At 47.2% G+C, this 14,513-nt stretch overlaps 1 protein-coding gene and 1 long non-coding RNA gene across 5 annotated transcripts in view; one reads left to right on the forward strand and one right to left on the reverse strand.

Annotated features, from left to right (window-relative positions):
- Positions 1 to 2,870, reverse strand: part of LOC135254311 (uncharacterized) — a 14,519-nt gene extending 11,649 nt beyond the window's left edge. Inside the window, exon 1 of one of the 2 annotated variants that reach the window (XR_010329856.1) lies at positions 2,529 to 2,870. This is a non-coding gene — a long non-coding RNA (uncharacterized LOC135254311). Of the gene's footprint in view, positions 1 to 2,071; positions 2,173 to 2,528 lie in introns of those variants that run through there. The other variant, XR_010329867.1, reaches the window with a different exon arrangement.
- On the forward strand, positions 2,159 to 12,977 carry kdf1a (keratinocyte differentiation factor 1a). Of its 3 annotated transcripts, none has more exons than XM_064334085.1 (6): positions 2,159 to 2,359; positions 7,215 to 8,284; positions 9,522 to 9,599; positions 12,022 to 12,240; positions 12,349 to 12,515; positions 12,677 to 12,977. In XM_064334085.1, exons 2-4 carry the CDS (start codon positions 7,234 to 7,236, stop codon positions 12,117 to 12,119), a joined length of 1,227 nt encoding a protein of 408 aa, XP_064190155.1. In that variant the 5' UTR covers positions 2,159 to 2,359; positions 7,215 to 7,233; the 3' UTR covers positions 12,120 to 12,240; positions 12,349 to 12,515; positions 12,677 to 12,977. The 3 variants fall into 3 exon arrangements, with proteins under 3 accessions (XP_064190155.1, XP_064190223.1, XP_064190317.1); XM_064334153.1 differs by having other exon boundaries at positions 12,753 to 12,977; XM_064334247.1 differs by lacking the exon at positions 2,159 to 2,359 and adding an exon at positions 2,405 to 2,519.
- The last annotated feature ends 1,536 nt before the right edge of the window (positions 12,978 to 14,513 follow it).

The raw sequence follows: 14,513 nt of genomic DNA on the forward strand, positions 1-14,513 counted from the left end.
TTGTACAGACATGAAGAATTTTTGTTTTTCAATGTGTGGAATATCCTGCCAGGTCATGCAGTAGAGGCAGAAACTCTGGGGATTTTCAAGACCAGGCTTGATACAGTGTTAGATACTATCTAGTATGTAGGTAATCAGAGCACTAATTTAGTTCGGAAAATGGTGAGCATTGTTGGGCTGAATGGCCTATTCTCCTCATGTTATGTTACTTTGTGTCGTGTTGTGTCATGTCAGGTTCTCTAGTTTTGTCTTGTGCTATGTTATATTGTGTTCCTTTGTGTTAGATTGTGTTATGTTAGGGTGTGTTATGTGATGTTGTGTTATGTTATGTTTTTACCAGAGGTTTGATGTTTTGCATGGCCGAATCTTTAATTTTCTGTGACCATTTTCTCAAGTTTAACTTTTTTCCGCCTATCACCTGTATTTCGGTCTTGTGTTTATTCCCTGGGAGAAAGTTATGTGCCGTCTATTCATTGATGTCAGAGATAAAAATCGATCAGAACATGATGGGGCTGATATCAGCGCTACGGCTGCTCTCGCGGGACCACCTTCTCCATTTGAACAAACGCGGGAAGCTGTATGATTAATGACGAGACATGGTGGTAACTAATTATGCCATGTATTTATAGCTTCTTTAAAATGTCAGGGGTTTTGTACATACAATTAAATGAAGTATTTGATAAATGCCTCCCGCATTGTCGATATCTTGCTATTGTAACGGAAAATGTTTCTGAGAATTCTATATTTAGGACTGCAAGTGGGCAGTCCATACCGGATAGTCTTGTTTCGTTATTTTATTCAAAATACCAAACGAAATGTGTCATTAATATATACCCACAATTCTAAAGTCTTTTTTAGCAATCACATATAACGTATAAGATCACAAATGTGATTAAAATGTTCTTCATGGAAAACTGAACATTCTAATGCTGATGTGGCATTCACCACTGGTAATTGAAACCAAATGGGTTCTAGAACATTGACTTAAAATTTGAAAAAAAAAATAATAATAATAATAATGCCAAAAAACCTATTCTTCAATCGAATCGGTTAATGCAATTTTAAATTTTGGCTTAGATGTCACTATTAATAAATACCATTGTTAGCATTTCCAGAATACGATGCCTGACATAGGTTAGACGACGGCAGTAATAAATCGGTATACATAACGTAATATATGTATTATATTACGTTATGTATACGTTCTCAGTGTGGACTGCAAGGAACACAATCGCGATTTAATGGAGGCTATCTGATACTGTATATTTATATTGGTACATACCTAATTTACCTCATATTCAACACTGGTGCCATCTAGCGTCAAGTCGTGGTTCAATGGTGCGCATTGAGGGCATTTACTCTGCATGGTTTTACGAATTATTTTTCATTCTGAGCCCGAGTTCTTAAAAATACATAACTTCATGCACTGCTTTATTTATCTCACAGACCGTAGGGGTAAATGTTCGTGATAGATGATAAAATTATCCGTAACGGGGTACGGTACGCGAGGGCAGGTATCGCTGATACACACAGGTGGAGATGAAGAGGAGGTCACTGGGGAGAACGGACAGAGAGATGCCACGAGCTGCTGTGGAGAGGGGAGAAGCACACAGACTTGCAGTCCAGCCTTCACCAGTCTTCTCTACCGCGTGCTGCTTTCACCCCAAATGGACTAAACCAGCACGAGCCCCTGGTTACTCCTCTAAAGCTGCGCGTGGCAGTTTCTATAAAGACACTTGGGAATTGTCTACAAGCCACCTACCGCCTCGAGCTAAATCATTTTGGCACGAGTGGAGATAGTTAAGAAATATAGGTACATACACATTTGGTGTTAAATCAATTCTGACCGAGGAGCCTAGTCTATATTTATATTTACTCTTACAGATCAGATTACATTTGATCCCGACTCTTATGAAGTTGCAATTAAACTCCCTCGTGATCAACAGAAATGTCAGTTTTAAAAAAACAAACATCTTAAAACACTTAAAGCAAATAGACATTGCACGTTCGCAAGCGCACAATAAGTGACATATGACGTCATCCCCAACTTGTGGGTGGGTGCGGGATTTACCTGTAGCCGCAGGTAACATACGGAAAGACAAGGGAGCGCAGCACTCGTCCCAATTTACCGACACAACTGGCGGCAAACTGGACCTTTAGTGTCTCCTGTCTCGTTAATCTGAGTTTTCGGACAGGAAAAGGCAACGTACCGGCCACCGCGGGCGTGACTGAGGGGGAAAGTTCAGCGCATTTCAAGTCAAACAAGTTAAACATCTAAAGGAAGAGTTCTGTTTTGACTTCCGGAACTAAAGGAGAACAGAAAGTAACGACGAAGACCAAGACTATTTATTCCTATGCGGTAAGTGCAAACCTGAAGCCCGAAGTTAATTGAATCAACTTTCGTGTATTTAAAGCAAACTGTACACATCAGCAAAACTATCACACACGTGAAACAAAACAGGTCGACCGAAAATGGAGCAGGTCAGGAACACGAACCTACACCCTTTTGCACGTTTCAGGCAGCCTACCTTCTCCAAATAAGTTCTCTGTTTGGGATACGTGTCCTTTGTGTCCAACAGAATCTGTCACATTGTGAAATCCTGTTTGTCCGTTCTGTGTTATGCATGCGCGCGGTCAGTTGTTTAGCCTATTAAAAAACGACATCTGCAGCTACGGACGGCATAGGCCGCGTTACCGTACAACCTGTTTAGCCACTCTGAATCGTGAGGAAATATTTTGTGAAAACACAATTGTTCCATGTTTGGGTTAAAAGACATAACAACTGTGCCGCGATTGTACTTTTTAATTCATATGTTCAGTGAACTTATCCATATCTGTATATTGCCTGAGTTAGAGCCTCCCCGATCGTTCATGTTTTCGTTCGTCGTGTGCCGTGAGTAGTGAGTTTGTCATAGCATGTAAACAGACCTTCAGTTGCGTTAGTAAAATGATTAAATACTGAACTCTGATTTCGCATGACTTTGTCAAAGTGCGATTTAAGGTGTAAATGCTACCGGCACACAGAACACAACGTGGGCGTCTCTAGCTTCGTCTGTACTGGACGTAATGAACCGACCCGACAACGCGCCACAGTTTTAATTCTTTTAATAATTCGAAACGCTGCTGTCGACTACAGCTGCAGACAGAGAAGGTTGGAGAACATGCGACAGGAGTAAACTGGAACCCCTAGCAGATGCTTCCTATGTATATACAACAGGCGTTTATGCTCGACAAAAAAACATTTTCCCTGGAATATAGTCACTTTGTTACTCAAAAACTCTACTGTATGTAGATCACCGTACTTGCATTCATAATTACATACAGTACACTGAGCACAGAAATAGACACCGGTATAACAGGGTGTTGGGCCGCTGCTGGGGTCCAGTACAGCCTGAAACAGCAATGCCACTGTCTACCCCGCTGTGACTCTGCAGGAGGGTTACAGCACCACTCTTCCATGACTAAGTGAACCCAGCCTGGCATAGTTGATGGAGCTGGAGCGTGCTGTCTCAAAGCTGGTGATGTGAGAAGGATCCTGGTGATGTGAGAAGGATCCTGGTGATGTGAGAAGGATCCTGCTGGATCCCAGCTGGATGGAGGTGGAGCTCGCTGTCACTTCAGCTGCGGCTCACTGCAGGTTGCCTCTGTTGACCCAGAACCCTCTTACATCGGGGATTCATTCTTCTGTAGCACCAGGGGAAGCGGCGGATTGGCCGTGTGCTGGACTTTAACTGTGACACGTTTAGAGTTAGGGTGACAGTAAGCTTTCCCTGTCCTGCTGGGACCACTGCGATGTTGCTGTTATTGAAGAAGGCCTGGCTAACACGCCTAAAATGGCTTCCAGTTTACACATGGAGGCAACCCATGGAGCAGCGCCAACAGAGACAGGAAGGCATATATTTTACAGTTCAGGCTGTGTGTAGCGAGTTCTTCTTGTGTTTGAGTTTCTCCTGCATGTGGGGAGTTCCTTGTGTTATTTGAGTTTTTTGCTTGTGTGCGTGTGTGTGTGTATGTACGTGCGTGTGTACGTGTCTGCATTTGTGTGTCCGTGTGTGCGTGTGTGTGTCCATGCGTACATGCGTACGTGTCTGCATGCATGCGTCCGTACGGCCAGTTCCACACTGCTCTAATTCACAGTGACCAATCGTGTGCTCTCCTGGGAGAATCCGTGTCACTGATTGGGCCCCTGAGTGTTTCAACCCTCGCCAGGTTAAGCTTCATGAGTCTGACGCTAGTCCTCTGTAAAAGGGACTGCTCTCTTTCAGGGGTTCTGAATCTTATTTCAGTTTTAGTGCGTGTTTTCAGTTTGCCCTGGACGGGTGTTGTGTGTGGGTAAGGATGCTGTAGAGTTTCTGATGACCTGCCAGCTTTCCAGTGGCAGGAATCGGGCATTCTGGGGCTTGTAGCTCAAAGAAAGAAAATGCATCTCAGGTTCCTCTAAAGCAGCTTGCTCAGTATCGTCATGGCTACATGGGCTGTATGCATGTACAGAACTCAGGCTTTCTTCAGAATGTGCATTTAATCTAATTAGCAGCTGGAGCCCTTCCCCCCTGCTCCTCCCCCTGCTCTTCCCCCTGCTCGTCCCCCTGCTCCTCCCCCTGCTCTTCCCCCTGCTCCTCCCCCTGCTCGTCCCCCTGCTCGTCCCCCTGCTCGTCCCCCTGCTCTTCCCCCTGCTCCTCCCCCTGCTCTTCCCCCTGCTCCTCCCCTGCCTCCGTCCCCCTGCTCTTCCCCCTGCTCCTCCCCTCTCTCCCGCTCTTCCCCCTGCTCGTCCCCCTGCTCTTCCCTGCCTTCCCTGCTCCTCCTCTGCTCTTCCCCCTACTCGTCCCTCTGCTCTTCCCCCTGCTCGTCCCCCTGCTCTTCCCCTTGCTCCTCCCCCTGCTCTTCCCCCTACTCGTCCCTCTGCTCTTCCCCCTGCCGCATGCGTCCTGAGGCCGCTGGGCGAAAGGAAAGAAGCAGCGGCACCGTATGAACCCATGTTTACATTTACGCTCGAGAATAAATGTGAAATTAATCTGCACATATGCCTGGGCTCTGGGGGCAGAACCGGGCAGTACCACCTGCTTTGGGTTTGCCTGAAGTGCATTTTCTTGCTTTTGAGATACATGAAGCTTTGCGGTTTTGTATGGCAGGCAGGTGAGACTGCACCTGTCCTCCACAGGTGAGACTGTCCTTCTCTGGAACAGACTGGTTTCTGACGTGTTTTCAGGTAACAAAGCCACTGAAAATGGCAAACATTTGTGTCAAAACATTTTTGCCCTTTACACAGTGGAAGAAACAGATACAGAAGTAAACGTGTTTGAGTTAGGGTTAGGATTTGGGTTAGTTAGATCTAAAAGGTGAACGTAGGTCTTTGTGTTAGGGTTAGGATTAGGGTTAGTTAGATCTGAAAGGTGAACATAGGTCTTTGTGTTAGGGTTAGGATTAGGGTTAGTTAGATCTGAAAGGTGAGCATAGGTCTTTGTGTTCGGGTTAGTTAGATCTGAAAGGTGAGCGTAGGTCTTTGTGTTAGAGTTAGGATTAGGGTTAGTTAGGTGGATGGGGCGGCATGGTGGTGCAGTGGGTAGCACTGTCGCCTCACAGCAAGAAGGTCGTGGGTTTTGAATCTCGGCTTGGGGCCTTTCTGTGTGGAGTTTGCATGTTCTCCCTGTGTCTGCGTGGGTTTCCTCCCACAGGCCAAAGACATGCTGGTGAACATAGGTGTTTGTGTTAGGGTTAGGGTTCGTTAGATCTGAAATGTGAACATGTGTCTTTGCAACCTGGAATGTTTGATGCTGTAAGACTTGGTGAAACTGCAATGTGCTGTCTGAAATGAAGGGCATGGTCAGGCTCTAGTGCGGACTGGTGAAGTGAACGTTGCTTCATATTTTGTACCTGGAATTGATCATGCAATACCTTTTGACTCATCTTTGTTTTTTGTGACTTGGTACACCTTATCACATGACGTCTTCATTGTTAATGCTTCGGTTTCCTGATTCTAAGACTTACTTCCCAAAAGTACAAACGTACATGCACATGCGCACACACACACACACACACACACACACACACTCTCTCTCTCACTTACCCAAAGACACTTCAGGGCTTTTATGTTCTGCTGGTGACATGAGTGCATGTATCTTATACAGTTATTCTGTCTAACTTTTTATTATTAAATGACTTCAGCTGAAAACTACATTCCTGTATGCTCAATGCTGTTACTGGTGCATTGGTTTATTTTCTTGATCACTGTTACCTTAATTTACTTTGCTGGAATAATAATCTTTATGTAATTAATTCTATTCTTTGACAACAGTGATGCTTTCAGAGCTGACAAAATGAACTGAGCTTAAGATATTTGTAGTGAGTGCAAGTGCGTGTGTGCGCATGTGACTTAGGTGACTTAGTTGATGCGCCTGTCTTAACGACTACTTGTATTTTTATTTATTTTTATTTTTCCATAGATTGCGTTGTTGCCGTTCTCGTTGTTAGTGTTAATCAGTTTACCATCAGGGTCCAAGTTGAACTATGCGGTTGTTCCCTGTACTTGGACCGGTACTTCTCTCTAGGGGTTTCGTCATACTTGTTCCTGGTTATGGTTATACACTTTGTTGTACGTCGCTCTGGATAAGAGCGTCTGCCAAATGCCTGTAATGTAATGTAATGTGCGCATGTGTGCGTGTGTGCATGTGTGCGTGCGTGCGCACGTGTGTCTGTGTGTGTATAAATGTATATTAAAATGAAATATTTTAACTGTTTTAATTATGGATTCACATATGAGCAAATATACAACTTACTGCATTCAGAGATTAAAATATATTTTTAAGAGTGTGTTGTGGTCTGTGGAATGTATTTATGATTAAATATTGAATACGATACTGCAGGGTGTTGATTGTGTGTAAGGACACTGTGTGCGTTACATAGTTTTGTTGTAGTGTTGTGTGTATTGCTGTAGTTGTGTGTTGTGTGTATTGCTGTAGTTTTGCTGTAGTTGTGTGTTTTGCTGTAGTTTTGCTGTAGTGTTGAGCGTGTTGTGTGTATTGCTGTAGTTTTGCTGTAGTTGTGTGTATTGCTGTAGTTTTGCTATAGTTGTGTGTTGTGTGTATTGCTGTAGTTTTGCTATAGTTGTGTGTTGTGTGTATTGCTGTAGTTTTGCTGTAGTTGTGTAGTTTTGCTGTAGTTGTGTGTTGTGTCTTGCTGTAGTTTTGCTGTAGTTGTGTGTTGTGTGTTTTGTGCAGGTGGTGGACCTGGTGAGCCATGCCTGGCAACAGTGCAGGGAGTGTGCAGAAGCCCCGCCCCCACGGCGGGCAGACGGGCCGGGCGGCGGGTGAGGGGCAGCGTCGCAGCCGGGCACAGTCCCGGGACAGCAGTGCCAGTCAGGAGTCGTCACGGGAACCGTGCCTGGAGCCGTCCCGCCTGACGGACATGGCGCAGGGGCGCAAGCCGCACCCCCGCAGCGCTAACGGGCGGGACTCGGAGACGCTGGGGTTCATTCCGGGGTCGGCAGACTCGGCCCCGGCCGTGCGCACGTGCGGCCCCTGCACCCCCCCGGGGTGGGGGGGGTGTCGCGCGCTCTTCTGCTGCATCGTGACCTGCGGCCTGTACGGGTCCCGCGAACCCTGCCTCTCCTCCCCGAACCGCGAGACCTCCACCGACGACCCCGCCCCGCCCGACCCCCAGGACTGCCCCCCCAACGGCGTGGCCATGACGACGGGCGCCGTGCGGCAGGAGCCCCGGCCGGCGCAGCCGCTCAAGCTGCTCCCCTCCGACAGCTTCCGCTACGGCGACTTGCGCATCGGCGGCAAGAAGGTGGACTACGCGGCCGTGGGACCCCCCCGGCGCAGCCGCCCCCCCGGGGCCCGGGCGGGGGGGGAGAGCCAGCGGCCCGTCAGCAACACCAGCGTCACCAGCGTGTACTCCCGCGAGGAGCTGGACTTCCTGGACGACCTGAGCGACAGCGGCACCGACATCGACTCGCTCATCACCAAGAAGCTGCTGGAGCTCTACAAGCTGCACCAGATCGACCAGCTGGCCAAGTGCACCTCCGACTCGTCCTTCTCCCGCAAGACCAACGAGATCAGCGACCTGATCTACAGCATCGCCCAGGACTACAACCTGGAGGAGCAGGAGGCCGAGTGCCGGCTGGTGCACGGGGTGATCCGCATCAGCACCCGCAAGAGCAAGAGGAGCGCCCCCCGGGCCAAGGAGCCCGCCCCCCCCCTCAGCGCACCCCTCAACGGGAGGCGGGACGGAACCCTGCCCGACAGCGGCAACGAAACCATGATGGACACCTTCTATAGCAACGACAGTAAGCGCGGCGTGTACCTGCGTGCTAACATCACGTGCAGCTCCTGCTCTGACCGCAGGACCTGCTCATATTTACACAGTTAATGAGCTCTGCTGTGCTGTCATTTCTTATTTTTGATGGTTATTGTCTGTGTAGTTAATTCTATTCACATTTCATTCTGCAGCTGCCTGTGTGCGTTTATACTGCGCAGTCAGTGCAGTCAGTGTGCATTTATACTGCGCAGTCAGTGTGCATTTATACTGCGCAGTCAGTGTAGTCAGTGTACATTTATACAGTGCAGTCAGTGTGCATTTATACTGCGCAGTCAGTGTGCGTTTATACTGTGTAGTCAGGGTACATTTATACTGTGCAGTCAGTGTGCATTTACACTGCACAGTCAGTGTGCATTTATACTGTGCAGTCAGTGTGCATTTATACTGTGCAGTCAGTGTGCATTTATACTGCGCAGTCAGTGTGCATTTATACTGTGCAGTCAGTGTGCATTTATACTGCGTAGTCAGTGTGCATTTATACTGTGCAGTCAGTGTAGTCAGTGTGCATTTATGCAGTGCAGTCAGTGTGCATTTATACTGTGCAGTCAGTGTGCATTTATGCAGTGCAGTCAGTGTGCATTTATACTGGCAGTCAGTGTGCTTATACTGTGCAGTCAGTGCATTTATACTGGCAGTCAGTGCATATATGTGCAGTCAGTGTAATAGCAGTGTGCATTATACTGTCGTCATAGTCAGTGTGCATTATAGTCGTCAGTGTGCTTATACTGTGAGTCAGTGCATTAGCAGTGCAGTCAGTGTGCATTTATACTGCATGGATAGTGTGCATGTAGTGCATTTCTTTCTGTAGATATGGTAACTGCTATTGCTGTAAAATGAGCCTGTGTGGGGATTATTGAAGCTGATGTGTTTACGTTGTTGGTCAGGATCAGGTTGCTACCTTATGCTAGTACTGCTGTCTCCGTTCACAGATCGTTTGTACTGGGGGGGGGGGGGGGTTGTTTGTGTCACGCTGCGCTTAAGTCAGTTATATCCGTCCTTCATTTACACAGTGGCATAGTTTCCCTCAGTTTCTCACTCCCTCTTTGTCTCTCTTTCCCTCCCTCCCTCCCTCTCCCTCTCTCTCTCTCCCTCTCTCTCCTCTCCCTCTCTCTCTCTCTCTCTCCCTCCTCTCCTCTCCTCCCTCCTCCTCCTCCTCTCTCCTCTCCTCCCCCCCCCTCTCTCTCTCTCTCTCTCTCTCTCTCTAGCGGAGCCCGAGGTGAAGGTGTCCCAGCAGACTCCATCTGACGCCCTGGCCAGGCAGATGAGGATGAACAGTGGGCGTGGTAAGACCACAAGGCCCCTCCCTTCACCCCACCCCCTTGCTGTGTCATTTAACGCTTGATACTGCTGCTCTTCATGTCTGTTCTAAACCAGAACAAACCCAAAGAATTTATTAGGAAAACACTTTTGACAAGAACAACAGAAGCCTTTGTTTTAGTTGTACCATGCATGCTCCATACAAATGTTCATGAAATTAACCCTACAGTCACTGTCCCTGTCTGCAATGGTCATCAGGTACTAAGCAGTTTGTTGTGAGCTTGTAGTGGTAGAACTGTTGCTTAAACTGGTTAGGAGCTGTAGATACAACGGTTAGTGACTTAGACTGTGTCTGAATGTTAGTACTAAGCTGTTTGAGCTGGTAGAAGCTGGTTGTGGCTGGTAGAAGCTGGTTAGCTGTAGACACTGGTAGAAGCTGGTTAGTGGCTGTAGAAGCTGGTTAGTGAGCTGGTAGAACTGTTAGTGAACTGGTAGAACTGGTTAGTGTGGTAGAAGCTGTTAGTAGAGAACTGTAGAAAGCGTCTTCTGTTGTGGCTGGTAGTAACTGGTTAGTGTGGCTGGTAGAAACTGGTTAGTGCTGGTAAAGCTTGGTTAGTGAGCTGGTAGAAGCTGGTTAGTGGCTGGTAGAAGCTGGTTAGTGACTGGTAGAACTGGTTAGTGAGCTGGTAGAAGCTGGTTTGTGTGCTGGTAGAAGCTGGTTAGTGAACTGGTAGAAGCTGGTTAGTGTGCTGGTAGAAGCTGGTTGGTGAGCTGGTAGAAGCTGGTTAGTGAGCTGGTAGAAGCTGGTTAGTGAGCTGGTAGAAACTGGTTAGTGAGCTGGTAGAAACTGGTTAGTGAGCTGGTAGAAGCTGGTTAGTGAGCTGGTAGAAGCTGGTTAGTGAGCTGGTAGAAGCTGGTTAGTGAGCTGGTAGAAGCTGGTTAGTGTGCTGGTAGAAGCTGGTTAGTGACTGGTAGAAGCTGGTTAGTGTGCTGGTAGAAGCTGGTTAGTGGCTGGTAGAAGCTGGTTAGTGAGCTGGTAGAAGCTGGTTGATGAGCTGGTAGAAGCTGGTTAGTGAGCTGGTAGAAGCTGGTTGATGAGCTGGTAGAAGCTGGTTAGTGAACTGGTAGAAGCTGGTTAGTGAACTGGTAGAAGCTGGTTAGTGAGCTGGTAGAAGCTGGTTAGTGAACTGGTAGAAGCTGGTTAGTGAGCTGGTAGAAGCTGGTTAGTGAGTTGTGGCGGTTGGGCTGGTTTAGTGATGCTATATCTGCGAGCCCAGCTGGTCAGTGGCAGTTTCCTGGGTAACGGTGGCACAGGGCGATGATGTCATGCGGGGCCTTTGTGGTCGGAATGCTGCAGGAGTTTTCTCACCTCTCCTCACATTCCTTAGGAGCGCAGGAATCCCCCCCCCCCCCGCTGATACTCCTGTCATTGTCCCATTCTGTGAAGCTCAAATCACCAAATCCCCCCCAGCCCTGTCACATGATACATGGCCATGGCTCATGGAAGTCTTTCAGGAAGAGGCTAGAAGAGAATACTGTACACACACACACACGCACGCACACACCCACGCACACATACACACACACACACACACACACACATACACTACTACCACACACACACACTCACGTGCCAACACACACACACACAACACACCCACACACGTGCACACACACATACACACATCACATCGCACACACACTGGGCACATACACACACACCGAGGCCACACACACACACACGTGCACACACCTACACACACTCACAGCACACACACACACTCACGTGCACTACACACACACCTCACACTACACACACACGTGCACACACATACCACACCACACCACACTCGTCAATCACACACACAGCCCACACACCACACACACACACACACACAGACACACACACACGCACGCTTGGTGATGTGAATCCTGGAGGCTCCTTGGATTGAGGAGAGAAGCAGATGTTTAAAAAGGCTCTATGTGTTTGCCTTTTACATCCATGTCTTAGGAGACACAGCTGTACATAAAGGCTTTCCTGCTGTATTTAACCATCAACGGCTCACACACAGATGTGCAGTCTAATATCTGTCACTCAGACCTTGTGCTTGAGAATGCCACTGCTTATCTTCTGCTGCCTGTCTCCTCCTATCATAATACTTTCTCCAGTTAACTGTAGTTTAGCTATCAAACTTAAAGTTCAGCTTACTCTAGGTTTACTTACTACACTGAAATTCTGTCTATTTAACATTTATAGTATGTTGCACTTGGTTTGTCAGTGTTTGCAGTGTTAACTTTGACATATGGTTAATTGCAATTGATCTGTGTGTATTTCTTGTGGAATTCATGTATGAAGTGTCGTCTCATCTGATTTTGATCATCCGGACATGCATCCGGCATGAAGGAGAGATGGTTTGAGTTGAGTAACCGTGACTTTGCCCTCTGCAGAGTACTCCCCCAGCTCGCCCACAGCCTTCTCCCCCAGCCCTCACTACACGGAGACGGACTCCTCTGGGACCCCCCTGCTGCACTACATCCGAACATGAGCCCCCTCACCCCTCAGTGTGAGTGTGAGTGTGAGTGTGTGAGTGTGTGAGTGTGTGAGTGTGTGAGTGTGTGAGTGTGTGAGTGTGTGAGTGTGTGAGTGTGAGTGTGTGTGTGTGTGGTGTGTGGTGTGTGTGTGTGGTGTGGCTCGTGTGTGTGTGTGTGTGTGTGTGTGGTGTGAGATGGTGGAGTGTGAGTGTGATGTGTGAGTGTGTGTGTGTGATGTGTGAGTGTGAGTGTGAGTGTGAGTGTGAGTGTGAGTGTGAGTGTGAGTGTGAGTGTGAGAAAGAGAGAGTAGTGTAGTCCGTCCCCACCTTTCAGACCGACCAGCTGCAAGGAGGGAAAGAGCTGGTGCCCTGTGGTGTTCAGCCCTTTACCTGTTTTTATTAGTGCAGTGTGTGTGTGTGTGTGTGTGTGGGTGTGTGTGTGTGTGTGTGTGGTGTGGTGGTGTGTGTGTGTGGTGGTGTGAGGTGTGTGTGTGTGTGTGCGCGTGAGTGTGGTGGTGGGTGTGATGGTGTGGGTGGTGGTGAGTGTGTGTGTGTGTGTGTGTGTGCATGAGTGTGAGGGTGAGTGGGTGCGTGTGCGTGCGTGCGAGAGAGTGTGTGTGTGTGTGTGTGTGTGTGTGTGTGTGTGAGAGTGTGTGTGTGTGTGTATGTGCGTGTGTGTGAGAGAGAGTGTGTGTGTGTGTGTGTGTGTGTGTGTGCTCCTTCTCCCCCGCCGGCTGGCTGCTTTGTACATTCGCTTCCGTGTGGAAAAGGGGAACTTCTCTCTCTGGGATTTTACTGGTCACTTTTTTTTTTTTGCATAATTTGAGTTTGCTTAGTTGTTTTATTTTTCTTAAAATAAATATGTGAAAATGACTTGCAGACTTGTCTGTTGACCTTCAAGAAAAATATGTTTTATGAGACCTGAGACATTTCTGCTGGTGTGATGAGCTGAATTCAGATTTGTGTAGTGTCTGTGTTGTGTCTGTGTAGTGTTTGTGTAGTGTTTGAGTATTGTCTGTGTAGTGTCTGTTATGTTTGTGTAGTGTTTGAGTACTGTTTGTGTAGTGTCTGTGTAGTATCTGTGTTGTGTTTGTGTAGTGTTTGAGTATTGTCTGTGTAGTGTCTGTTATGTTTGTGTAGTGTTTGAGCATTGTCTGTAGTGTCTGTGTTATGTTTGTGTAGTGTTTGAGTATTGTTTGTGTAGTGTCTGTGTAGTATCTGTGTTGTGTTTGTGTAGTGTTTGAGTATTGTCTGTGTAGTGTCTGTTATGTTTGTGTAGTGTTTGAGTATTGTTTGCGTAGTGTCTGTGTAGTATCTGTGTAATGTTTGTGTAGTGTTTTAGTATTGTTTGTGTAGTGTCTGTGTAGTATCTGTGTTGTGTTTGTGTAGTGTCTGTGTAGTATCTGTGTTGTGTTTGTGTTGTTTGTGCAGTGTTTGAATATTGTTTCTATAGCAGAGCTCAGTATCAGGACTCAGATCTTCAGGAGTCCCGTATTTGTGCATTCCAGAATGGATTCAGCTTTATAACCAAGACCTGCCCCAAACACACACATTAGCTTTATAACTGAGACCAGCCCAACATACATATCAGTTTCATAACTGAGGTCTCATTTGACACTATGCAAACACTACACAGCCCTGCACAGACACTGCACAAACAATACTAAAACACTACACAGGCACTACACAGACACTGCACAAACAATACTAAAACACTGCACAGGCACTACACATACACTATGCAGACACTACTCGAACACTGCACAAACAATACTACAACACTACACAGCCACTACACAGACACTCTACAAACAGTGCACAAACACTAGGCAGAGACTACACATACACTATGCAGACACTACTGAACACTGCACAAACAATACTCAAACACTACGCAGGCTCTACACAGACTCTACACCTTTCTACACCTACACCTTTGTGATATCACCCAGTAAAAATATTTGTGTCAGATTTAATAGATTGAATTATTAAATGTAGTGTGATCATTATGGTCTGTGAAGTCTGCGCATACAGTCTGCGCATGCGGCCTGCGCATATGGTCTGCGCATACTGAAATCTGTGTAACCAGGCACTGCACCTGACTCACTGCTGCTGTGCACTCAAGAGCTTTGCATTCTGGGTGTTTAAGAGGTCATTAGAGGTCATTTCATTTGTGTGTGGAGGGGGGGACATTGAGAGAACAGAAAATGCACTGATAAGGGCAGAATCAGACTACAGTGGAACACTACTAAGTATTATTATTTTTATAATTATTATGGCGGTATGTCCTGAGGGAACTGGGCGTGTGGGTCCAGGTCAATGTGCTGTCACAATGCCTTCTAGGAACAGGCATTTCCCCCTCATGCACACGTCTGTCTGTCTGTCTGTGAGTGTGTGCAGAGCTGTGAC

This window comes from Anguilla rostrata, chromosome 1 (assembly GCF_018555375.3).
Source record: "Anguilla rostrata isolate EN2019 chromosome 1, ASM1855537v3, whole genome shotgun sequence".
Lineage (NCBI taxonomy): Eukaryota > Metazoa > Chordata > Actinopteri > Anguilliformes > Anguillidae > Anguilla > Anguilla rostrata.